General features: G+C 42.4%; 1 protein-coding gene across 1 annotated transcript; it reads left to right on the plus strand.

Annotated features, from left to right (window-relative positions):
- The first annotated feature begins 875 nt into the window (after positions 1-875).
- Positions 876-17,367, plus strand: RUVBL1 (RuvB like AAA ATPase 1). Its single transcript, XM_058845153.1, has 11 exons — positions 876-1,114; positions 1,850-1,936; positions 2,578-2,710; positions 6,577-6,728; positions 7,986-8,075; positions 8,898-9,047; positions 10,365-10,428; positions 11,345-11,543; positions 13,243-13,345; positions 16,386-16,477; positions 16,782-17,367. Exons 1-11 carry the CDS (start codon positions 974-976, stop codon positions 16,939-16,941), a joined length of 1,371 nt encoding a protein of 456 aa, XP_058701136.1. The 5' UTR covers positions 876-973; the 3' UTR covers positions 16,942-17,367.
- The last annotated feature ends 10,141 nt before the right edge of the window (positions 17,368-27,508 follow it).

Here is a 27,508-nt window from a genome sequence, read left to right on the forward strand (position 1 = left end):
TTTTTACCTATTTCAATTGCTGAAAGCTCATAAGGTACATGTGCTGTAAGCGCAGCACATGTCACAGCCTCAGATGCTTACAGGAAGGTTTTCAAGATACAGAATGGAATTATTCTGCAGTTCCACTCAACACCGAGCACATAAGAGACCACCTTTACTTTGCCTAGCAGGGGAGCTGGACTAGGTGGTCTCCAGGGGGCCCTTCCAACCTTAATGATTCTGTGAATCTTTGAAGTTTTAGAAAACACTCTTGGAAAGCCTCAGGTTATTTTTGTGAGCTAAAGCCAGCCGAGGTTTTGATAAGGCTCAGGGCTCCTAGCGCACTGTCAGCGGCTGTGGGCAGGCAAGCGACAAGACCCCGAGCCAGGAACACCCAGGGCTGCCCCAGAGGGGACAAACGCTGCCTCCAGGGACAAATCGGATTGCAGGAAGGAAAGCGCTTGTGGTCTGCAGGGCCAGGAAACCTGCGAGCCATAACGAGCTGGTTCCTCCTCCAGGAGGGCTCCGCTCATCTCTCCCCAAACCGCCCTTCCCGATTTAGAGAATGGCAGAACCACTTCGGTTGGGAAAGACCTCCAGAATCACAGAGCCCAGCCTATGCCGGGCCACCATCTTCTGAACCGGGCCGTGGTACCGAGCGCCACGGCCAGCGTTTCCCTGAGCACCTGCAGGGACAGTGACCCCGCCACCTCCTCCTCCTCCTTCCCGGCCCTACTCCTCCGCAGCGCCCGCACCCGCCCGGACCGTCCGTGCGCGCCGCACGCGGAAACGGGCGGGCGGACCCAAAAAACCGGCGCCCCCGCGGCTGACGGGCAGGCCCCGGGCCCAATGAGCGCCGAGAGAGCCGCCGCGGGGGCCAATGACGGGCCGGGGGCGGGGCGCGGCGGCGCGCGCTGGGAGCCCCGGTAACGCGCGGGCCGCGTGCGAGGAGCGCGGGGCGGCCGGGCCGGAGCTGCCGCTGCCCTGCCCCGCCATGAAGATCGAGGAGGTGAAGAGCACCTCCAAGACCCAGCGCATCGCCGCTCACAGCCATGTCAAGGGGCTGGGGCTGGACGACAGCGGCGCCGCCAAGCCGGCGGGGGCCGGGCTCGTGGGGCAGGAGAACGCGCGGGAGGTGAGCGCGGGGCAGGGCCGGGGCTCTGATGGGTCCCCGACCGCGAGTGGGGGTCGTGCCTGCGTTCCTCGGTGTCGCTGCTGCGGTGCGAGCCGCCATCGGGGCGGTCGGGGCTGTGTTTGCTCTGCTCCTGCTTGGCGCAAGGACGGTGATGGTCTCCCGGGTGTCGGGCGTAGAAATTGGGGTGTTACAGACGACGGAACCGACCAAAAGTCAACAGATTCCATTGAAACAGGGGCTGGAGCATCCGCTTCAATGGTCGGATAAAACCATCGTCAATCACCAATCACAGATTGGTGTGCTTTGAAGGGACTTTAGAAACCATCTCTTGTTCCACCCCCGTGCCGTGGGCAGGGACACCTTCCACTGGGACAGGTTGTTCCGAGCCCCATCCAGCCCGGCCTGAGAGAAGATCTGTAGAGGACCTGCGGCTCAGGCAGCCAAGATTCATTTCGTGCTTTACTTTCAAACCTCTCTTGGTGCGTGGGACTGCGGGAGGGAAAAGGATTCGGAGCTCACAGATTGAGTTTCGTTGTCTGTGGTTTTTTAAGTCTGTGTCAGATAAAATGAGTGTAGAAAGTGTGTTTTCCTGATCTTGTCTTTCTTTTTGAATTTGAAACTGAAATCTTTACTTCTTGTAAAACCTGTTCTTTCTAAACACTTTAAGTAATGTTGGAACAAAAGATACCATAGAAATACTTGCTTTAACTGAATTAATACTTATTTAATTTATAGGCATGTGGGGTTATAGTGGAACTAATCAAAAGCAAAAAAATGGCTGGCAGAGCAGTGCTGTTGGCAGGACCTCCTGGAACTGGCAAGGTATTTTTTATTTTGTTACAAAATAAAGTAATTCCAAATCTATTTTAATTTGTTGTTAAAACCGTTTAGGGTAGTGGTTACAAAATGTTTTTATATACCAGAATAATGTTTTCATATACCAGAATATTTTTTCAATCAATGTATTGGTGTAGTTTCCTACTTTATCTTTTTGGTTTTGCCATGGTATCAACACTGGCAGTACCCAGTGAGTGGTGTGTTCAGCATCTTTAATGTGGAACCACCTCTTGTAGGTTACTAAACATATAGGTAGCAAGGGGTCTGAAAAAGTTTTAGAAGTTACTTTTATATTAAGAGCCAGAATAGTTTTTGCTTGGTTTACTTTTTTTTTCTCCCCACCATGCTATTTAAGGCTTTTGCATCTGTATCAGCTGTCAAATTCAAATGCCCCGTATTGTGCCTTCAAGATTTTTAAAGAATCTTTGGACAAAGTCACCTGTGTTGGAGGAGGGTTGCTGTATGTGGGAAATACATGTCAGAATAGTCTTACCATTAAATTGATAGTTGACATATAGAAGGTGATGCAATGAGGAAAGTTAACTTCGTGCACAAATAATCCTTTCTTAATTCTCTCCAAAATTAATCTCTGGGTTTTGTGTTTGGTTTTTTTTTTCCTTTTAAAGACTGCTTTGGCTTTAGCTATTGCTCAGGAACTGGGAAGCAAAGTTCCCTTTTGTCCTATGGTTGGAAGTGAGGTCTATTCCACTGAGATCAAGAAAACAGAAGTTCTAATGGAAAATTTCCGGCGTGCAATTGGTAAGTTTCAGGAAAGGAAGAATTAAATGTTTGTATGATACTTACTTTGATTTTTCCCAGTCATCTAAAAAGGAAAAACATTTCAGTGGTCATGACGTTCTCAGATTTTTGTATGCTTATTTTCTGAAGTGTTGATCTTAATTTAATGAAATCTCTTTCACACTTAGTGGAGTGAGGTTTTCTGTTTATAAACTGTAATTTAATGACTGTATTTTGGTTTATACTTCACCAAATTCTTCTCTTATCCTCCACATTCACCTCTCCTTTTTGCCTGTGCCTGAATAAAGCTGAAAGAAAAAAATGTTTTTAGTTTCTTACATTAGCAGAAATACTTGTAGACAGAAAAATGCTCTTCCCTGGTTTTTGTTTTAGTGAGTTCACCCTACTAAACCAAGTCTTAGTCAGGGGCTCCCAAACAGCAGCATTAGCCTTACTGTTCCAGCAAGCACAGAGAAAGTTCCATGCCAGCTAAATAAACACTTCAAGTTAATGTCTTTCTCAATTCTACACTACATTTACAACTTTGATGTAAATTGGCTTAATTTCCAGCACAGCCTCAGTGATTATCTAAAATCTCTTGCACAACCACTGCTGACAGCTGATAAATGCAGATAGAAGTGGCCCTTGTTTGTGTGAGGATGGGCTAAAGAGAGCCCAGTTGGTTTTAGTCCTGAACGTATTAACAGTGATTTTCCTGTTTTAGTACCATGTTTCCTCTTGGACTTCATCTGGCAGCAGCAGGGTGAAGAAGTCTCTCAGTTCTTCAGTGAAACAAAAGTATTCCATTGACTTTTATAAGAAAGCAACTTTCAGTAGTCTCTGGTCTTCTGGTTACCATGAAACTGGCAGGGCCTGGGGGAGGGAAGCCTCAGTAGTCTGCAAAATTTCCTTGATGTGATGAAGTTCCCTGTCAGAGATTTGGAAACCTGAACCAACTTATGCCATCCATGTTGTCAGTCCTAGAGATAGCAGAGATTTAACAGCCAGCTACATTGTTAGTTCCCTGCATTCCCTGAATGTCAATAGAGAGACATTTCTAAACAAATATTAGTGTTAATGACTGATGGAACTTCTTCTGTTCCTTTCTGTGAAATTCTATGTAGTGTTTTCATAACGCAGCCTTTATTGAATATTTTTATGGGTGTAAAAAAAATTCTCTGAAATATTTTAAAGGGCCAGTAACCACCATTTCTTGTAATGAAACACTTTCCAGCTGGCTTTTAATTTTGGGTAGGTTTTAGCTTTCCTGCTTGGTAATGAAATATTTTACAAGAGTGCATCTAAAAAGAAAAAAAAGATTCTGTGGAGTGTAGTTGGGTCTGGATGCAAGGGAAGCTTCAGCTCACATGCCCAGCACTTGAAGTATTCATTTAGGTTTTATTGAGTTTTGGTTGTTTGTATGTCTTCTTAGTAACAGGTTCTGTGTACATCACCATTGCTCATATCATGCATTTTACTTTCAATGGTATTTAGCCACCTGAATTCTTAAAAATTTGCAGAGATGTTAACATCAAATTTTTTACTTAATGGTTGGGGTTTTTTTCTTGGAAACTATGACTGGTTTGGACCCATCACTTTATAAGAAAGTAGTAGTTACTCTGAGTTTACAGATTTTTTATTGTTGAGAGTCTTTTAATAACAGACTTGATGTAGTCTCATGGGCAAGTAGTATTTGGGATGCAGTAGAGAGGTTATGATGTGTAAGAAACCTAAAAGGACAGAGTAGGAAATGAGGAGATGGAATTGCTTTAGGGTTAAAAGAAATTTAACCTGGGAGAGATTAATCCAGTATAGAGCTCATTAGTAGCTGGAGAGGATGATGATAGCAGCTAATGGTGAGAGCTCAGGTGCAGTGAAAAATAACTGCTGTATTAGCCACTTTAATGGTTTAACTGTTCCTTGTGTTGCTAAATTGTACCTGTCAATGAGTCAAGCAAGAACTGATTAGCCTCACAGAGTGCTGTTGAACCAAAACATGAAATAGCCTACAAATGCTGCCTTGGATTTGTGTCTGATTTGGAAGTAGGAGATGTCTCTAAGAACTATTCTGGGAGTTAAGTTCATAGTTGACACATACATATTCATTTGAAATCAAAGGATAATCAGCAGCGAGTTCAAATCATTAATTACCTTTGTTCAGATCATGTTCAACTGTAAATATTTTCTACAAACACATCTCTAAGAGCACATTAGTCTGGATTAGAGGAAGGCTTCTGAAGCAAATCCCTGGGTTTGCCCTCGCTGACTTGGCTTTGACTTGTGTTGTGGAACAGAACGGGCACATGAACTGGGTTCTTTCCAGATGAAACTGAACTGGAAGATTCATTGCATGGTTCAGCAGCATACAAATCATACCCCAAACACAAACAGGCTGCCATGTTTTCAGAGCAGAGTAGAGCTTATGCTGGAAGTTTAAAAGCAAAACAAAGAGAACAAGCAAACCTTGTCCAGTTTGTGGCAATAGTAGCTTCAAAGTGCAGATTCCTATATTGCTTCACACTCGTTGCATATGAGCCAGTGTGATGCAGCCTTCTTGAGATCAGAGGTTCATTAATTTCACTCTGGTGTTACATGAAAAAAAATTTAAAATTACTGAAGTTAACTTTGTACACAACGTTTTTGTTGAGTAACAGAAAGCAAACATTTCTTACCAAGAATTTGTCCTGTTATCCACAGTTAGGCTGTTTCTCGCATTTCAGATCCTGGCCTGAATTTGGGCCCAGCAGAGGGAGACAGACTTGTATTTGTCAGTTCTTTATAGCCCCTATCAGCAGCTCAAAATTACTGGTGAAGTGGCTGATCTATTTCAAAGCAAAATGAAAAGTTACAGAACAAGGAAAGGTTTATAAAGTCACAATACCCTCAGAATGGGCAGGATGACTTCCTTATATCTTGTTACAGCCCATTCATTATTTTTGGTATGGCATGTGTGTCTCATAAAATACTTCATGGAGTTTCTTCAGATGTGGATTCTTTGAACCTCTATGTAGTTAGAACATACATAATTGTAGTGGTGGTGGTGATGATAGTAGGTTTGCTTTGAAACAGTCTGCCTGTAAATCTCTTCAGCCCTATATTATTTATCAATTTAAAATAAGCTAGTTAATTACAGTAATTGTGACTAGAACAGAAGATAGCCAGGTATTCTGATGATTGCTTGGCTGTCTAAAAAATAACAAAGTGAGGATGTAATCAGCTATTTTGAAATAGTTTTAAATTTGCATTGTAGCAGTTTATGCTAAATTTTATCTAGCTCACCTTTTGCTATTAACTTGAAAATTATTTGAAATTATACATTAACCCTTTAGTAATTTTATGATGCTCTAGCACAATACCTGTTAACCAATTTATGTTATATTTTTAACTCAGTTGCTGAAATGTAGAGTTTTTTATGACGTTACTTTTCTTCTATTTTTTTGTTAACTCTGCAGGGCTTTTTTGATGGTCCAAAAATTGTGTAAAACTCATCGTTACATTAATATCACTACTTTAAGAAGATGATCTGTGTTTCTGGCTTTAGCATAGGGGAGCAAATCAAGCAAATCCCTTCTTTGTGAGAGGGAAAAGAGACAGAGGATCCTAACATTTGCTTCAAGAAGTAATAGTAATAAATAGAAGAAAGTAATTTCTAAAAGTTTAATAAACTTCTTACCAAGTCAGAACTTGGGCTGAGCTTTCATTCTGATGCACAGAATGAATATTCTCACTTAATGTTGAAGAAGAGAACAATAATTAGTCTTTCTGCCTTTAAAAGTAAAACAGTACCATGAAATGTAATGCACCCTAACGATATGTTACATTTTGTTGACAGTGAAGCATCAGATTCCTAAGTGTATACTGAAACTATTTTAAACAATTTCTTGCAGGATTGAGGATTAAAGAGACCAAGGAAGTGTATGAAGGAGAAGTCACAGAATTAACTCCCTGTGAGACTGAGAATCCTATGGGGGGATATGGCAAAACCATCAGCCATGTAATTATAGGACTCAAAACTGCAAAGGGAACCAAACAGTTGAAGGTATGTGTGGCAGTCTCAGAGATTTCCTTAAGTATTTTGGGTTTGCAGCTTCTACTTTTAGCACTTCTTAGTTTCATTTCAAGCTCTTGATCCCCATCTCTGTCAAGTGGGGCTGCCAGGAGGCTGCTTTCTTTAGCTAGACAACTTTATCCTGACTGTTCATCTGCTTTATGTAGAATATTTAGATATTGGTCTTGTGTCCTACAATTGAAATAGAAGATAAACCCATCAGTGCTTGGTTAGAAGCTGCTCTTATTTCTGTTTGGCAGCACACACCTGTATGTCTTCAGTGAGTTAAATGTGAGTTTCAGTAGGAAGAGGTCCTGATGCAGTTTTGTAGATCACAAGTACCACAGAAAATGGGCTGAGCTGGCAATCTGAACTTTGTTCTGTCTCAGTCTGTGATACACTCTGACCCTGGCTATAATTTAATGTTCATGGTAATAAACATATGAGAAAGGCCTTGTTTGGTTTTTGTTTTCCTGATTGTCAAGGACCAAATTTTTGAGTATGGCTTGGGAAATACTGCCTGTTTAAATATAAATTGTTCTTTCTGTCACATCTTTCCTTTCTACATGGGGTGTCATGCTCTAGTGAATATTTGATAGAGAACTGGAAATTGAGCTGGTGTGTTGCCAGCTCAGGCCCACTTTTCCTTTTGTTCTCTTGTCTCCATTCAATTTCCCTGTCAGACTTGGAGAGAACTAAAAGCTGTCTCTGTTGTTAAGTATCATCTTTCATTTGTTCACTCTGAAAACAAGGAAATGAAGAGCAAAAGCGAATAAACATGTACCAAGAGAAACAAAGGCATCTAATACATTTCACACCCACTCTCTCTCACAGAGCTCCACAGAGGATAAAAACTCAAGTAATCAAGGAACATAATTCAGTGCTATAGCCAGATTTTTTATAAAAGTTTTCCTAGAAAGCTAGAGAACTACTGTTTCTTAGGTATAAATACACTGTGACATTACTCAGAGCTATGTTTTGTACCTGGTACTGGTTGTTTCTGGAACTGTCACTTCCTTTTGGATAGCAGATTTTTTTGTAAGACAGTAAGTTCTGTGCATCTTCCATTTTTATACGCTATCCCTCCTCCAAATGTTACAGCTTTATAAAATCCTAGAGGTATTGTCAGGGTGAGTTACAGTTTTAATTTTGTCTGATGGGAGTGAGCTTCAAACTGCATTTCTTTACCTTGATTACCATAACAATACGGAGCTGTTTTGATCAACTGTGCTGTTTGCTTGTCTCCAGCTGGACCCCAGCATTTTTGAAAGCTTGCAGAAGGAGCGAGTGGAAACTGGTGACGTTATTTATATTGAAGCAAACAGTGGAGCTGTCAAGGTAAAAGAAAAGTTTTGTACATTTATGCGGGTGTATGTTTTTTGCAGACCTTTCTCTGCCTTTGTCAGAAGGCTCTTTGATTTATTAACCTTAACTGGCATGATATGGTTACATGGAAATTTTAAAAAGAGCCCAGTGCTTTCCTTATCTGGAGAGAAAAGTCTCTTTTGCGCCCAAAAAATGTGGTGGTCTGGTTCACAATTAAGGTCATCTGGCAAGGAAGCTATCACTGATGCTGTCTGGATGAATTTTCTTTTCTGTAAGATCAAGGCATCTCTAAGGGAAGAGGGGAAGAACCAAACAACTTTAGTCATTTTCAGGCTGACATGTGCAGCGTATTTAATCTTTCTTTTATCTCTCTGATATTTTCTCCACAAGATATATACATGTAGAAGGGGATACTGCATTAGTTAGCATTCTTTTCATATCTGATTTAGAAAGTGTAGTGATACTTACTGTTTAATGGATGAGCATAATATTTTCTATCATATAATAAATCACCCACCTACAAAGGAGGTTCTCCCAATCTCTGGTTAATCTGCTGGATTTGTCCTTTAGCAAGAATTGTGTACGGTAAAAGAAGGGGAGAGAGGAATGGAATATTCTTGCCACTGAAAATATCAGGTGTTTTTCAACAGTTTTTGAGCTTTGATCAGTAGATAGGGTATGCCTGTTGCTAAGCAGGGAGTGGGATGTCTGAATTGTCAGCTGAAGCTTGTCAGAAATGGAATTGTGAACTAACCCTTTTATCAAACTCATGTCACTCAAGGTTTTGGCACTGAAATTAATTCTATACCTGGGTTTCTCTTTGCTGTTCCTCAGAGGCAAGGCAGGTGTGATATCTATGCTACGGAATTTGACCTTGAAGCTGAAGAGTATGTTCCCTTGCCAAAAGGTGATGTGCACAAGAAAAAGGAAATTATTCAGGATGTCACCCTGCATGACTTGGATGTGGCCAATGCTCGACCTCAGGTATCTGACTTCATAAGATGAAGTCCTTATAGAAAAATGATTTGACATAGATGTGATGTTACCAGAATAATTGATATGTAGGAAGTTGAGCAACTCACCTTCAAAGATTCCACTGCAGGAAAAGCAGGTGGTGTTACACGTTGAAGGCCAGTCTAGCTGTCCTCAGGGAGGTCATGCTGCAGCTGGCTGCCTCAGGGCTCTGCCATGGAGGTTAAAGAGGCAGTTGCTTCCTTACGGTTCATGCGCCTGGTGATGGAATACTGGTCAGCATAAGACTCCTAGCACTACAGAGAACAGTCTGGGAGCTGTAGAACAGCTTCCACACAGGTATTTGGGATCCACCACCTCCACAGTTAATGCATAATCTAGACCCTGCTCTCTTTCCCTCCACCACTGTGCCCCAGCACTTGCAGAAAAAAAGCATTGTGGGCTGTTGTCTCTCACCAGAAAAAGAGATTATTGCTTTCTCTCCAGAAGGAAAGCTGCCTATAGTTGTGAGGTAGAAGCAGCCAGACCTGCATCATTTCATTTACTGGAAGTTCTGAATGCAGATTAATATATTCTGCTCTGTGTTTATGGTTTCATAACCATGAAATGGAAACTGCAAGAACTGTGATAAGAGGTGTCTAAGTATTTCTGACTGCTGTGGATTCTGTTGATCTTACTTCAGAAATCTTTCATAGCCACTTGTTAATTTTTTTTGTGAATTTCAGTAGAGCTCTGCATGTATTGCAGCAAAACAACCCAGAAAACAGAAGAATTATTTATTGCTGTGTTTTAACATAATCCACTCTTGAGGAAATTCCATCTGTGTCAAAAACAGAAGTCACTAACAAGTTTAAAGGCTGGGATCCCTACAGTAAAAACAGTACAACTCTTTAATTTACTCAATTATAAGATAAACTCCTTATTTACAAAAAAATAATTTATTTAATAAAAATCATGGTATCATAAAATTTAGAACAATTCGTCCTGTGTTGACAGGCTGAACACCTACTGTGCATGCAGGCAATCCAAGTATCTGATCCCTGACAATTTCATTCCTTAAGAGTTTCTCTGTGATAGTTTTTTTCAAGAGATGATATCTCTTTTTGATTTTTTATGCTCTCCAGGTGAGCAAGGTAGCTAGGTAATTATGTTTGGAATGTTCCTGTGGTGAGGTGACCTAAACTTTGACAGATTATCAAAGACTGCTGATATAAAGTATCAAGTTAACTGCAAGAAACAACTTCTTTAACCAATTCCCAATCTATAAAATTCCCAAGGTGTGTGCTTTCTAAATGACCTCAAAGCTGATCTGTAACTTTCTTTTCCTAGGGAGGACAAGACATCCTTTCTATGATGGGACAGTTGATGAAACCTAAGAAAACTGAAATTACTGGTAGGAAACCTGTATGGGATTTTGAGATGATACAGTCTGTTGTTTTCCAAGTAGAAAAGGATTAAAAGTAGGGTGACTGTATTTAAACGAATGCCTAGATAATGCATATTCATACATACTCAGATTTCAAAAAGCAGTGATACAGTTGCTAGAATTGCAATGGCTGGAGAGAGTACAAGTTACTGGTTCATGCATGTAGTGATAAAATGTATACAGTGCTCTGCACCCATCTTCTGATGTTCCACATGCACTGCTGCTCTTCCTACCTACAGGTCTTTGGAGAAAACAGTATCTACAGAGAGATCTGCTCTCCTTTTTGCTTTGAAAGAAATGGCACTTCACTAAGTTACTATCTAAATTTCAATCAAAATCTGTTTCAATACCTAACTGAATGGTCATCTTTTGAACTATTTTGTCTGTCCCAGAGGTTGTTTTGCTTATTCTAAAACCCAATATATTGATAAAACATCTGGCATAGCTTTGAGAGTGGTAGGTCACAGAAACTTACACAGCCTTTTTCTTTTTTATTTTTTCATTAATCAAAGCTTCTTTGCTGAAATAGAGTAGCAAGATTTCATTCTTTCAGTGATGTTCTTTTCAGCCATGCTTGGAAACATCCAAGTTCCGTGTTTAAAATGAGGTTTGACTTGACTTCTCCACCCCCTACCAAACTCCACAAACTACAACTATCAGTTTTTCACATGTGTGAATATTTTAGCTAGAAATACTTAGTTGCACAGATATCTCCCTGACACAGTATGAAATGTCACAAAATTTTAGTGTCACAGATATTTTCCTTGTGGCGGTAAGATACCAAACCATGGAAAAGTTCAAGAAGAATTTTCCTTGCTTCAGGCCTTACCCTCTGACCTGTAGTTCATTAGCAGAACAATCAATAGTTTCTTTTTGTTCTCAGACAAACTTCGAGGAGAGATAAATAAGGTGGTGAACAAATACATTGATCAAGGCATTGCAGAGCTGGTGCCAGGTGTGCTCTTCGTGGATGAGGTTCACATGCTGGATATTGAGTGTTTCACATACCTACACCGAGCACTGGAATCTTCTATTGCCCCCATTGTCATCTTTGCTTCCAACCGAGGAAACTGCATTATCAGGTATGATGTATAAACTTGAATTTTCTAGTTTGCATTGGTCCATAAACCTTGGAATCGGCTGTGTCAGTGGAGTTACAGCCTTGAAAGGCTTTTGTCTCTAACACCTGTGATAGTTCTCTGCATGAGTTGCAAGCTGCATTGGTGCTCAAGAACTGCTCATGAGCTTCATGATGTGACAAGCATTTAACGTCAGGCTGACTGGAATTTCTCCTTTCACCTAACACATCTCTCCTCCACCAGCAGTTTCTGAATTGTTTCATTTCCTGGGTGGTGTGTGGCAGTTACCATTCTCACTGTATATCCCAATACATCTGTCGCCTGCACATGGGGACATCAAAAGCACCAGAGCTACTAAACCTCTAATATCATTGTTTCCTGCTTCTGGATTATTTTGCTGCTTGCTATCCTAATTCCATCAGATTTCAGCTTCTTGTTCATACTGGTAAAGTGTGTCACAGTTCAGCCTCTCCCTTTTCCTGATATGTTGGTCTGGCTTTTTGTGATTCTTCATTCTTGCCAACCAATTTGTTTTTCATCTGCACTTCACTTTGAGCCTTCACTTTGATATCTTGCACCCACAAAATGCATTCTTTGCATGTTCAGTTAAAATGCTCTCCTCTTTCAGAGTCTGCTATAAGTTCTACTAGTTTGTGGTCTAGGTCTAATTATGTCTAAACAAGCTGTCATTAGCAATGATTGCTACTCTTCGAATTGATTTAATTCAGCTGTATAACCAGTTTTTCCTTTACCTCATAGTGGCTCATCTGGTATTAATCTGCATTTCTTAGAAGTGAGAACGATAAGCCCTTCAAAAATGTTTAAGCTGGACATTACTGCACTCTTTTTGCAGCTGTCTTATAAAAGTAAAGGAAGTAGAGATCTGTCAGCATGGATTCACTGCAGATCTTGTTATGAAAAAGCTGTGATTTAAGAAAGAAAATTTTCCATATAATTGTGTCATCTAATGTTGGAGAACTGTGGCCAGAGCTGCAGTACCTAAATACTAGCACTGAACTTAAAAGTGTAGTTCTTTACCAGCACTTGACTGTTTTTACTGCAGTCTGTGTAGTTCTCATAAATTAAATCTGGGTATCTTGTGACTTCACAGCAAATTACAGTGGTCTTAAGAAGCCAAGAGTACATGTGTCTGCAGGCTTTGCTGTTGGGTGTTGTATGTCAAACAAATAAAATGGTTGGGGGTCTAGATCCTGCCCTCTCCTTCATACAGAGACCTAAACTTCTCCATTAGCTGGATTGCAAGCATGGAATGTAAACCGCTGAAGTATTCACTGGAGGGACTGGGGAAAGAATGGCTTGCTCAGCAACGGGGAATGTTCTCCAAATGGATGAGAGTATATATAATTTCTGCTGATGCTGCTAAACAGCTTAGTAAGAATGATTTGTTCCTTGCTGGAAGATACCTTGGAATATTAGATAAGGCTGTATTGTGAGATACAATGCAAGAAAGCACCTCTCACTATTTTTGAGAGGCAGGAGCTCCAGCAATAGTGTTTGTTTCCCTGGGGCTGTCTAGAATGAGCCTTAGACCGGAATGTTTCCTATCTCTGACCCAGGGTGTATGTGTCTCTGTGGAAACACAACTGTAAGCTAGTGTAGTCATTTTTTACTGATTTTAACTGAATCAATGTACTGAACTCACAGTAGTGTCTGATTTCTTTCTGTTTGGTTTCTCCTCCAGAGGCACAGAAGATATTGTGTCTCCTCATGGAATACCATTGGACCTGCTTGATCGGGTAATGATTATCCGAACCATGCTCTATACACCCCAAGAAATGAAGCAGGTATGCACAGGATTTTAAAGAACTTGTAACAAGTCCCCAAAGTTGTGCACAGCTTCTGCCTATTCTGTTACTGTAGAGCTGTTTGACTCTGTGATCACCAGGGCTTGTGCCAGAAAGCTTCCTGCTTGTTAAAAGGCTGCTTCTCTAGGAGTCAGTACAGTGAGCTGGTTCAAACTGTGCCACAGCTCTGAATCTGAGCCACTGAGGAGTTGCTAAGCACACACAGAGATGAAAGTGGCACCTCATTTGAATGAAGGCACGAATTATTAGCTGCAGCAATCTCTTGCACAGGTGTGCTTCCCAGAGGTTCCCCCAGATTTCAGCAAGTAGTATTTTTTCAGACGGTATAAGATGAAGTGTCACATCATGGAATCTTTAGTCCCAGACCTCAGGCTTTTCCCTCACATGAGACATGAGAGGGATTGAGGAATGCAAGCTCATGTGCTGCATTTTTGCCTTTATGCCCTGTACTGTAGCTTTAATGTACAGGGCCTGCCTCTCCTGAAACGGGGAGAATTTTCATGCTCCTAGACAAGTTTTGAAATGTAAGCAGAGAAAGTGTTGCAGAGATACCCTTCCAAATGGCTGGAAGTTTTCCTGTGGGGCCATTACAGTGTATTGTGTATTGATTATAATGCTTGGTGCCATTATGATGCATTGTGTCAAAGATCCCCCCTCATTAGCCTCTCAATGCTGGGAAGTGACACAGTGCAGAAGACATTGGGATTTACCATGTCAATTCTTTGTATTATTTAAGAGATAGTGTCAATGGAGGAGAGCACTGTCACCAGATAATGGTCTCCTGCTGCTGGATAAGTGCCAAGGTGTTGTGGATGCATTTATCGAATGTAAAGGTAGAGGCAAAGCTTCATTTCACTTGGTTTGAGGAGCTTTTCACTGATGCAGTCCTGAGCTGTTCTCAGGATGATTTTTTTTGTACCTAGAGGACACTTTGAAGCATTGTTGTGTAGATTGCAGTAGAAGCAAGCAGCCCAGTGATTTAACAATACAATTAGGTTTAGTCTCTATACAAAACAAATTTTCATGTGTGACTTTTACTCAACCTGGGGGTAGTAAAGACTGTCTGGATTTCCCTGTAGTGCTAAGTGAATTCTATGTAGTTAGTGCTGTACTACCGTGCAGGTAAGACACTTTCTGAATGCTGATGTTCAGAAGAGCTGGCTAAGTGCTGTGGTCTTCACCTTCCCCGGGGCTGAAGGAAAGGAAGTGTTCACATTAGCGTTTCCTAAAGCTAAAAATAAGAGTCTAGACATTCAGCCCAATAAATCATGTTCCCATAGTCAGATAATCTCAATTTCCCTTAAATTAAGGCTTTTGAATGGCAACTTCTCATGGGAGAAGAGGAGGAACAGTTACACTTAACTTTGGCTTTGAAGTACAGTTGGGGTGGGGTTAAAAACAACGCATACATAAGTTAGTTCTCTGTTTTTGCTCTTGTTTGTCTTCCATATTAGGAAGTTTCTGTTGCTGATGTTTCTGTTTGAAACTTTTGCCTTCACAATTGATTCCTTTATCAGCACAGAATCTGGTCATGTATCTACTGAAAGTTTGTTCATAACCAGTTCAAAATATTTTTTTTGTGTGTGTTGATAAAGTAGAAATTCCAATTGTGAAGTGCTGCTTTGAGACAAGACACACAGTAACCTTAGTGCAACCAGAATAGGGGAAAAAAGTCACTTTTATACTTATTCTGTTCAGGTGGTGTTGTAATCAAACTTTTTTGCATATGTGCCTCCTGTTGGATGTTAGAGGTTATTACTGAGATGTTTTGTTCCTAATGTATTTCACTTGATAAACACTTGTTTTCCTATTCCATAGTAAATGCGTATGTAAGCAAGTGGTGGATTAATGGCTTGGGTCTTAGTCCTTCAGTAATGTTCTACTGGGTTGCTAGATAAAAAGTTATTTTAAAAAACATTGTTAAAGATGTGGCATTCAATATGTTGTTTGTAGCAGAGGAAGAACAAAGTAGCAGTGTTTGAATGAAGGGAAGGGGATGTGGAGGTGATCTACAGGTAAAAAATCTTCAACCTGAAATTGCAATTGTCAGCAGCGTTGCTAATATTCAGTGCACATATCTTAGCAGCAACTTTCTGCCATTTCAAGCCCTTCTCTTACTCTGCTCCCTACCCTGGCTCCCTGAGCGCATTTTTATGGCTTTAATTTAAACGAGTGCTTCTTGATATCTTGTTTACAAAGCTGCCAAAGTGAAAAATACCTGTATTATATGAGGCTTGCAGTTCCAGAGTTATCTCTGCACTACAACACAACATCATTATCCAGTCTGCCCCTTATCACTCAGCTGGTAATACAGACTACCGAGAGACTTGTGCCACTTTTGTTACAGCTTTATATGCTCAGGCTTATTGGTGATATCTTCCTCTCCAACTTTGTAAAGATCTTCAAACTGGTACAAGCTTGAGACTGTTCTTGAAAGATTAGATTCTTCTTAGTGATTTTTTTTTTTCTTCTTGAAGGAATAGGTGAATCATAGAAAGTAACTTTTTGATTTATTTTACTATCTTCTTGTCAATTGAATAAAAAGTGTGTTGTGAGCTGCTAAGGAAAGGGTGTAGCTTTCTGGAGGGCTTTTTGGAGGGCTCTGCTGTACAGCATCAATGATACACTGCAGAATTCAGTAACTGGTGTGGCTATCCAGAAGCCTCCAGCTGCCACTAACTTCTAACATAAATGTTCCATTTTCATGTATAAGTTCTCATACTCTGCTCCTTATTAGTAGCTAGGCTTTGCTAACCGTGCAGAGTTACCATGAAGGGTTAGCAGTCCAGGTGTGTTACTTTACCTTCCTTTTGTGATAATAGTTTTTTTAATGTTATATTTGCCTGTTCAAAGACGTAGAATTTGACAAATTCTGGTTTAGTGATAAGTTACATCAGGGTAGCACTCCATCTTGTTTTGTAGCATGTCGCATCTCTAAGATGAAAGTTTACAGATACTGAGTTAAGTAATTAAGCATATTAATTGTTTGGACATGTACCTCACTTACTCTTCCCAACAGATCACAAAACTTCGTGCTCAGACAGAAGGAATTAATATCAGTGAAGAAGCTCTAAACCACTTAGGGGAAATTGGTACCAAGACAACCCTAAGGTAAGCTGGGGACAGTTTTCTATTCAGCATGACTGGGTCTAAAGCCACTCGCTGTAGGGTAAGTCACTGTTGGAAGCAAGATAAACCTCTCCTTTATAATGACGTGGCCTGTTAACAATCATTTAAAAAAGAGTGGTAATGCTCCTCTTTTCTTCTTTAAAGAATGTATTTGCTGGAGTGCTAGCTGACTTTTTCTTACTGCTGGTAGAGCTGTGTTTCCTAGCAAATGTCCCACCTCTCTGTATCATCAGTTCCCTGGGATGCACTGAATTGTAATTACTCATCTGCCTCTGTTTGATCACAGGTATGCTGTGCAGTTGCTGACCCCAGCTAACCTGCTTGCCAAGATTAATGGGAAAGACAGCATTGAGAAAGAGCATATTGAAGAAATAAATGAACTTTTCTATGATGCTAAATCTTCAGCAAAAATCTTGGCTGATCAACAGGAGAAGTACATGAAATGAAAAGCTTATCATGTTAGATGCTTTGAAGTAGCTTTAACCCCCTAGCCAGGGCTGGCTTAGTTATTGAATGCAAAATGTTAATGGTTTGTCTCTTTTGGGACTGAAGAATATTTAAATGTTGGACTGCTTTGTCAGGCCAGAATTAACTATCAAGTGTTCCTAGTTCATTATCAACAATAAGATGCTCCATGGTGTGTGTGTAACATCTTTGTCTCCCTTTTATCAGTATATGTGAAATTAGTAGCTCTTGGCCCATCAGTTTTGTCTTTAGATTTCATTACAGAAGAGCTCCAACTGAAGCTGATGCTTAAGAACAGTCTATTTTCTTTATGAATCCTGTTTTAAAATAGTTTCCCTTTTCAGATGAGAACTTATTGGTTTTGAATTGAAGTTTGAAGTGCTTTATAATAAAATATGTCAAGAGTATTGGAAGTGTGTGTGTGTTCACTCTGGGTGTTGACCTGTCTATGAAACAGTCAAAATAAATTGGAATTAACAAAGCCAAGTATGAGTAAAATGAACCTGCAACACAAAAATAGATTGCAGCAAAGGGAAAGATAGATTGGGACCTTTTAAAAGTGTTTACTTCTTTGTAGGGTTTGGATTTTATTTTCTAAAGCCTTGCTTGGAGAATGCAGAAATACATAATAGTTATCTTAGCCCTATTGAAAGCCTTTCCCCCAGCGTAACTTAAACTTTTCTTGGGTTTTCCTAAAGCAGATTAAATAAAAATTTGTTTCCATCATGATTAGCTATTTTTTGCACTATCCCCACTTTCTTGATCACTCAGAATTAGGAAAATTTTTCTAACTAAAACTAAAATCCTGCTCTGCACAGACTTTGGATGAACATCATCTTAGTCTCATGTTCCCAGTGTGCTTCCTTGTTTTGTGAAGCGTGGATACCTGGTTGTTTCATAGCACTTTGAGGTTAAATGATTAACAATTTAGATCCTTGTAACATTGAAATATAAATCTCTGTAACCACATAAATGGATGTATTGGAGAAAAAATGTAGAAGCCTTATCAAGTGACTTAACCTCACATTCCTTATTAGAACCCTTAGGGAAGTAAAACTACCTTAATACACATTTCTTAGGGTAAGATGGGAAAAAATAGCTTGTCACAGGAGACCAGTTTTAAATGTCATGTTTAGCATCTGCAAAGCCATGAGGATGAGTTTTCAATTAGTACTTTAAACTCATCAAAAATTTTAATCTGTGTTACTGAATGAGACACTTTCTCACAAATACCAAACATACTCTGCCTTCCATGAATCCTTCACAGGAAGTCACTGGTTCCTCATGTGGGGAGAATCTCAGCAATGGCAAATTAGGCAGACACAGGCAATTACCTTTGTGAGGAGGAGGTTGTTATTTGTTGCTTTGGTTTGGTCTGGTCCTAAAGGTGAAATCCACCTCTGCTATTCATTTTGCTCTCCTAAGAGGTTTTCTTCTGAGACTGTGGTAGTTAAAAGAAGCTAAAATTATCACAAAGCCATAGCATGCACATTTGTATGAAATAATTTACATGGGTTAATTGATACATATCAAAAGTAACAAAGCTCCCTTGTTAAATCGGAATTCTGCCTTCTAAAACATGCAGGAGCTCAGTCATCATCTCCTTGGGGAAGGAGTCCAACTGCTAAAAATCTCTGTCCTCACCCCTTTATGCTCTAGAGGCTTGTCTCTTCCTTGTGCTGAAGTGCTGTTAGTGGAAATTGCTAATGATTTTTCAGCTCCAGTAACTGTGGACTGGACAGCAGAGCCTGCTGGGGAGAAAAAAAAAAATAGCTGGAAGGAAGCTGGGTGGTTTGGATTAAATAATGTTTTGATCATTTCTACCATCTCAGTCATGTAAAAACCTGTCCCATTCTTCAAAGTAAAATTCAGTACTCTTGTCAGGCAGCCCTAATTAGCTGTTGTACTTTAAATAATCGATCTACTCCTGTCTCTGCATCTGCAAATAAACAATAGTGACAGATAGATTTAATGAATGATTTCTGGTTTATCTGTGAATATTTTTGGCCAAGGAGCATTCCTGCTTTCAGACCTAAAAATCCACTGTTTTACTAACTCCAAATGAACAAAGATTGCAATTACACCCTCAGAATAATTTTCACGGTGCTTCTAAAATCTCTTTTTACTGTGGCTGGATGGCACGTTCTGTTTTAGTACTATGGCAGCATAGAAAGAGACACAGTGAATTAAGCTGCTGCATGATCAAAATTGAACATTTTTTTTTGTTGCAGTTTCAAAGTCCTTGGCAATGATGAATGTAGTTATTTAAGAATATAAGTACCATTTTTCTTTGAGTTTTCTGAAATATCTAACTGATCAATTTAGAAAGAAGTTGAATAAGCCCTAAATAATTCTGAATGCCAGAGCAGTTCAAAGGCCCAATCAACATTTGATGGCATTGGCTTTTTAGTGATAAATTTGTCTCTGTTCGCTCTGCTGCAAAAGACCTACCGGGGCAGTGAAGGGTGGTGCCTCCTGGAATGCTGAAATCTTAAGTCCAGTGTTCCCATTTACTATCAGCAGAAGGGGCAGAAACTCTTGTTTCTGCTTTAGCAAACCAGTTCTTTCTTTGTTTACACAACATTCTTTATAAAAATTCAAGCTCTGTAAATCTGGGGAGAAATACCTGTTCGCACGACAGTAAAACAAGCGATTCTCTGTGAAACTCGGGCTGGGTAGCCTGACAGAACTCAGACACAAGCAAAGACCTGGGAAGAAGTGAACTGTGTGCCACACACTGCAAAAAAGCAGCTCCATCAGACCCTGGTTTCACAGCAGACTTCATGACTGATGGTACCTGTCACTTGAGACTGACTGCAGGTACAAGTGTACTTTAGGAAGAAAACAAGATCTCAAAATACACACGGGGGGAAAGCAGCAGCAATCAAACTTAAATCGTTTTTCCCAAACCTTAAGCAATTTAAAAAAAAACAAAAAAATCATTACATCATTATGTAAGACCATCCTTACATCTGCCAAGTCAGTAGCAGAACAGTAGCTGGTCCCAAAGAACCCCCAGAAAGGAGGAAGGACCCTTTTAGCAGGCAAAACTTGGTGCAGAGGGTGCTCAGGAGGGGCTGCTGTTACCTGCAGGTTTTGCTCCTAGGAGGGCCCTGCTTTTCCCTCCTGCACCTTCCTGTCTGGACAGCAAACAAGGCCCTGCCCCAGCCCTGTAGGACCCTGTCCCCAGGAGAGCCCTGTCCCCAGGGTGCCACCTCTCTGATGGCCATTAAGTGCCTAGGGAAGACGTAGAGCTGTGGAACAAAGGGAAAATCCTTCCACTTTAAATGGTGAGCCAATGTTTATCTAGCCTATTAAGTGACATCCAGCAGACTTACTGGTGTCAAAGCTTTGCCCATGAAAAAAAGTCTTTCATATTACTGATAAAAATAGTCCTGTTGAAAGAATCACTGCACCATATACAATAGGTGCTGCTGAAAGATCTTTGGGAAAAGTAGAAATACTTTTGACACAAAGCTGCCCCTTGAAGCAGGAAGGCACCGGCAGCAAGGAACATTCCCACCAAATAAGTTTGGTTATTAATATTAAACGTGAAAGAACAAACTATTATTTTAATTCTTTTCTTTCTATTTTCCACAAAGGTTGCACTTGATGCATTAATCTTCTCAGAGAAGTTTTTACGACCGATTGCCTACACACTATGAGAAGTTTCTCCATCCATTACTCGCAGGGAAACGGGTCCTGCTGTATAGGAAAATATTTGTTACATCTTATCAGGGTGACACATAATCTAACAACAATTACAGCAAGCCCATATTTTGTACTATTTAGTTTTCAACGTGAAAAATAGTTCTAATATTAAACCTGGGGTGGGTGGGGGTTATAGTAACCAGTTGAATATTATAAACTGTGATTTCCTTTTGATGTGGAGCAATGCCACACTTGGATCCTGCTCTGAGACAGTGGATACACATAAATCCAGTGTACGTGCCTCCTGTGCATCTGCCATGGTCTGGTAGTACCTGAAAGTTGATTTCTCCTGTTTATACACACTGAGGGCAAAAAGTGCCACGTCTTTAGTTTTGGTGTGGCCAAAAGCATTTAAAACACAAATAACTTTTATGAGAAAAATGGGAGAAAGTCTGAAAGCTGACCCAGCCAGAAAACCACCACTGTCAAGCAAACTCATGACTAAATACATCCTGAAAATTTCCCATCTCAAAAACTGGTCCAGATGTCCTTTGATTCTCTCCTTGCATTGGCTTTTACCTGGTGATATTGGGGTACCCACAAACAATGCCAGGGTGAGTGCAGCAGCTCAAAGCACGGTAAGAGTTTTGCTGTGGTCAGCAGGCACAAGACACAGATACAAGCTTACCTCAGACTGCAGGATGGCCAGAGGATGTGCTGGTGTTACACCAGTGACCTGTTTTACACCCTGCAGGGCCAGCAAAACACTCCTTTGGGAAACCTTTCCTCTGTACCCACCCCTGCACACACAGCTGAGATGCATCAGAGCTCCTCAGCGTGGGAAACACCTCAGAGAGGTGAAGATGATGATGCTTTTTATTTATCTTGACAGAAGATACCCTGGTATTCAAGAGTCATTACCAGCAGGAGTTTCTTTTAAACTGCACTGTTCTCATCCATCCTCACAATGCCCTGGAGTAAACAGGAGCTTTTCCTGCCTAACTTTTTGGTATCTTTAAAGGGAACCAAGTGCCCAACAAGTGCCATGCTCTGAACCAGCTCTGGGAGCTGTGTATAAACACATTTTGGGATCTCAGTTTACAATTTCTATCTCTTCTGCCAATTAATAGTTTTAGAGCCTGTGCATCCATGTACATTTTCTATTGTGCATTGAGTGAGTCATTAACACCAGCAAAGCAACAGCACTGATATCCTGAGAGTTACAGCCACAAAATCTATTTTAGTGGCAACATTTTGATAAAATGAGCAGGCCAGGGAAAGAGCAGACTTTTTTTTCACTTTAAACAAAATTAAGAACAAATTTATTTTTATTACAAAACACTGTAAACAACCTTCACGTGGGTTTTTATTTTGGGTTCCAATTAAAGATTTCCAAACAGAAGAGGACATAACACTCGACCTTGTAACTGTGCAGCCTGCACAGCACTGCTGGGCTCCCAGCCCCGATCTCCAAACCTGGCACCAACCTCCCAGTCCTGCCACTGCCATCTCCACTGGCTGGTGGCCCTGTGACTCTGTCAGTAGCCAGGGGAGCTTGTGATGGTTTTCTGGTGTAAAACCGGGCAAACAAGAGGAAAGAGGAGAGATTTGAGCACGTTTCAGATTGGAAACCAGGCACAGGAAGGGGCACAGGGACAGCAAAGAAGCAAAGAGCACGCTCACATCTGTAGCTGATATTTGCTTTCTTTCCCAAAGAAAGTTCAAATTCCTGAGTCTGCAATTAAAAATGGGAAAATTGCACAACCTGAGGTTTTACTGCCAGCTCAACATGGCCTCTGATCCCACAGCCTGTGCAGATCCTGTCTCCTGTGGGAAGGTGGAATCCACAGGGACTGTTGAAGGCAGCTGCCATGAAAACAACATCCAGACTGAGTTCGAGGAGCACAGGAGTCAGTCAGGGAGGCCAGCTGTGGGCTCCTGGGCTTTGTGAGCACAGTGGTGCCAAGAACATCAGGTCTGCTCCCATCCAGCCTTGAGCAGAGCTCCTGGCAGAGGCTGCTGCCATGCGAGCAGGGAGCGAGGGTGGCACTGGGCTCCCCACAGCCAAAGTCATTTGCCTGTTCAGGACATTTGTCAAGCAAGTGTCAGCAATTCCCAAGCAGCATTCCCAGCACATGCCTGATCCCCTAGAACTGGGGCACTGTCCCTGCGATTGTCACCCCGCAGTGCACTGTACTCCCCTGGCCACAGCAAGCTCTGCCTTACAGGGTGATCAGTACACTTGACATGTTCTGGGTCAACAATTCATCCCCTTGATGCCTGGCTTGATGTTTTTTGCCCTGGGGTGTTATTTTCCCTCAAAAGCAATGGTGGTAGCCTTCAGGGATCAAGCACTTGTGCAAGGGACAAAACAGATTTTGCTTTCATACAAATCTGTGGCTTCCAGGGGGCCCATCTGAAGCCACTGCTGCAGTACAGAATAGTGAGAGGAGCACTGCCAGATCCCACAGACCACAAAACACTCTGGATTCACTTGTGGAAGTGGAGACATTGCCCAAGCACAGCAGCAACTGCACACAAAACCCCAGCACTCAATCACAGGGCCCTCATGTCCACCCACTGTGACCCTGCAGAGGCTGCTCCACCTGTCAGAGCTCCCAGCCCCCAGAGCTGCTGTGGGCTCCTGTGACACACACCTCACCCCCGGTGTGTTCAGGTAACTGAACTGAGCCCCAGAGCATTGCAACAAAGACGAAGCAAAGCAGAAAAAATGTTTATAAAACTGTCTAGTAACCTTGTGTGTGTCCTGAATGGGACATCTGTTGCTCAGTTTTCAAAATTATCTTGGGCTCTTGAATAAGAGGTTCCTATTCTTACAGCTCCAGGCCATGGACTGCAGAAAATGTTACCAGACAAAAGCACTATTTACTCATTTTAGCACTGGCAAAACATACCTGAACCATCTCTGCAGAGTGTATATGAAGGGTTCATCCTTTTAAGCATCCTCTGAAGCTCCTGCATGGACAGACCAAACCAACTGTGCAGGACCCGTTTCCCCTCCTGGGAGTGCTTGCTAAGGTCTGCATGGAGACCAGAGCTCTGCTTCCCTGAGTGAGGTGTGCTTATCCATTCTGGGTTCAACTCTTCCGTAAGCATGAGGGAAACATTCCTCAAGGACTGTTTGCCACCCATTATTACCAACATTTATCCCAGCCATATGGTTCACAAACCCACCAACCAGTGTCTGCAGAAGTTACCTGCTTCCATGAAGAAGGCAGGGACCAATCACCACTGAATTTTTGGAGACCAGATAGAACAAACTAGTTCTTTTGGAGATGCTGCCTAACCCTCCCTGCTTTTCTGCTGATCTTGTGGGATTTGAGACTGTAGACCACAGAGAGCAGCACCCCTGATTTTACAGACAACCTGTTTGATACAGATCTTCATATAATCCCCACTTTTATTAGGATAAAAACAAAACCAGATGCAGATTAGCAAATCATTTGTAGGGACAATATAGCACAGAATGAGAGAACAGACTGCCAAATGCTAATGCTAAAGAATTCAAGCCCAGGGGCTTCATACCAAGGAGGGACTGACAACTGCAGAGCAGAGCTGGGCAGCCTGGAAAGCTGCTAAAAACCGCAGGAGATAACTGTGTTTGAGGACGTTGCTGCTTATCCCTTAAATTAAAATAGACATGTTCCCTAAATACAACAAAATGAGCTTTCTCAGTGCCTCTCACAGATTTGGGCACCTGCTGCTCTCCCCAGCCCCCCAGAACGGGGCTGACAGTGTCTCTTTTACATCTGGGGTGGAATATACTCCCACAGACTTCCCCAGCTGCCTCTGCCCCACACGATTGCTTGGAGGGGCTGATGGGTGTGCGGGGCTGGGCACCTGCAGTGGCATCCCTGAGCACCCCCTGCCATGGCCCTGGGCACAGAGCTGTGGGCAGTGGCTCCAGGCAGCTTGCTGAGCAATCAGGGCTTCAGCGGGGCTTTGGGCACAGGGAACCCCAAGAGCACGTAAGCCAGGGGCAGCCACACTGCAGCCTGGAGACAAGGGCATCCTGCCCTGGAAGGCAGAACTCCTCTGGGGAAATAAGACAGTTTCTGCACAGTGCTCCAGTGATGGCACTGTGGATTGAGTCTGGCTGGAACCAAAGGATGGACCAGAGCGGGATGTGAGTAGGACCCTGATGGAGGGAAAATCACAGGACCTATAACCACACATTTCTTCCTCCAGGCTGCAGAGGTGAAGAGAGATCCCTGCCCAGCATAAATCCACACACAATGGAATCACTCCAGTTTATACCAAGGACTCCCAGCACATGGGGCTACTTGCCAGTCCCTCCCACCATGACCGGCTCTGCCATGCAAGAGGATGGGAGCTTTCAAAGTTGCTCCTGTTCAAGGCTAGGCCAAGGATCCCTCTCCCTTCACAGAGGGAGGCCCGAAGCGCTGAGGGCCAGGAAACACAGCAGACAACAGCTGCAAACCCACCGCTGGCTCCCCGCTGGATGCACAGCACCTCAAGCAGCCAGCATCACCTCCAACTTCACTTTTAGATTAATGTTCTTCCAAACTTTCCTTGGCTCCCCGAGCTCCCACTTTCTGTCACCCTTCTCATTACAGATGTATCTTTGCATCAAGGAAAGCGGGAGGAAAAATTGTTCTTTCAGGGTGACAGCTGAGCGAGGGCTATATTATTAAAGGTACCAATCATAGGTGCCGAGCTATCACCGCACGATGAATGCACTTGTCAGGAGCCCGCGGCGGCCGGGGGGAGATGGAGGGAGGGAGGGAGGTGCTGGTGGGACAGCGGCTCTCACTTCCCCACTCCTCTCCCCCCTCTCCCTGCTCTCCCTCTCCTTTAACGCTGGCCACCTCCGCTCGCCTGAACTTGGACCTTCAGCAGCGACAATTTCTCTGGCCTCGACAGCAGGATTAATTTCTCCTGCCCTCGGCGGGGCCTCCGAGTGCGGTGGAAGTCCAGCTGGCCTGCTGCTGATAAGATGTACCTTTTGATTTGTTTTGTCTTTGATTGCCTTTTTTGTCACCTACAATGGCTGGCCGCCTGGAGACCTCCACATCGCCTGACTGACGGATCTATTTATCTGTAGGCTGCTCCCCGGCTTCTCCTCCCCCTCGCTCCCCTCCTCCCCCAAACCACCACCTTGTACCACTGAAGTCCCAGTCTAATAGAAGCCGTGAAGGCTCATCCACCATAAAATACATCTGCCATCCTCCTTCTCTCCAAGATAAAAGCCTGTCAGTGTTACTTTCCAATTCCAGGCAGCTTGATTAATGGTGAAAAGCCACTGCAAGATCGACTTCTGGTTTTTACAAGCGCTGTCAGCCAGCCCAGGGTTATGCGAAACACACTCATAGAAAACAAAACAAAATGAGAAAAGGTTGGGTGGGGAGGGAGAAGAGGGATGGGAAGGAGGGGGCGAGGGTAACCAAATCATATTAGGCTCAAGACTAAATAAAATAGGAACCTGGAGCCATCAAATACCTGTCAGTAGGGTGCAGAAATACACTCTGCAGCTCATTGTACCAAGGCAAATTATGGCAATAATAAATCATTGTTGAAGGAAGATTGTTGATAATTTTTTTTTTTTTGGATGGTGGCATTCAATAGGGGCTCTGGGACACCTGCCACTGGGCTTGGAGCGAGAGCCAGAGCAGGTTATTAGCCTGTCACTCAGCCCTCCTCCTCACACCCCGCAGGAATCGCAGGCAGTGGGACAAGAATAAAAAGTCTGGAAAGAGAGATATTAAAAAAAAATTAATTACATAGCTGAAATACTCCTACAGGAAAAAAAAATTAAAAAGGGAGGGGGTCAAAAGAATTACAGCCCTCTTTGCAAGGCTCATTTTTGATAAAGAGTATTTTACAGTGGCCCAACCTAGTAGTGCTTCAATCACTCCACTTCATCTGCCACCAAGAGACAACCATCTCTAGGGTGAGATATGACTGATGGAGCAAGGTAATGCCACACACTCTGGAAAAGTCTGGGAAAATGTACAGCCCGGAAAAGGAAGTATGGAATATTCCTGAAGCACTGAGTCTGGGCTTGGGAATGGTCTGGAGTTAGGATTCTTCAGGCTCAATCCTATGAGAAACAACAGCACGAAGTGTGGAGGTGTGAGTGCTGTGGGGGCGGATCTCAGCTGACCCACAGTACCTCTCACAGCACAGGACTCTCTCTGCTATATGGGATTATCATCCACATCCATCAGGAACTAAGGCTATCCTCAGATAAATCATTCACTGCAACATCTCTGCATCTGAGGTAAGTTTCCCATCTGAGCTGCTTAATTCCAGTGTTTCTTGGGTGATGAGGTTTGGATCACGGGACAAGGTGCACATTGCCTAACAAAATGATTCAATGTCCCTGCTTTCACCAAGGATGGGCAGGGCTCAACATCACTTTTTCCAAACTGGAAGGTCAGGCTGATCAGCAGACGCAAGTGAGAGGGGGAGCTGGCAGGGTAGATGTAACTTCCAGTGACCTCACACAGATAAACTCATCTGTTCATTTGTAGGATCCCATTTGCCCATCACATGGGACAGAACCTCTGGCCTGGCCATGGGACTTGAGTTTTTTGCCTGTTGAGACACCCAGCAGAAGACAGAACGGACAGAAGGAAAGGGCTGATAAACAAGGAGCAGACACTGCAAGGGAGGATGGCAAACCTGAGAGATATAAGGAAGAAAATGGAAAATAAAATTCCCTGAAACAGGAGAAGAAAGTTTGAGGAAGAAGAAAAAAAAATCTAGAGAATTAGGAAAGCAAAAGAAAAAGGCGGAAATATGCTAAGAAAGGTAAGATAAAGCACAGTCAGAGGGGAGGAAAAAACCCTCTGTATAGAAGATGCAACCACAGAGAAAGCGAGAGGAGAAGCACAAGTGAGATGGGGTGTTTGA

Source organism: Poecile atricapillus, chromosome 9, assembly GCF_030490865.1.
Source record: "Poecile atricapillus isolate bPoeAtr1 chromosome 9, bPoeAtr1.hap1, whole genome shotgun sequence".
Lineage (NCBI taxonomy): Eukaryota > Metazoa > Chordata > Aves > Passeriformes > Paridae > Poecile > Poecile atricapillus.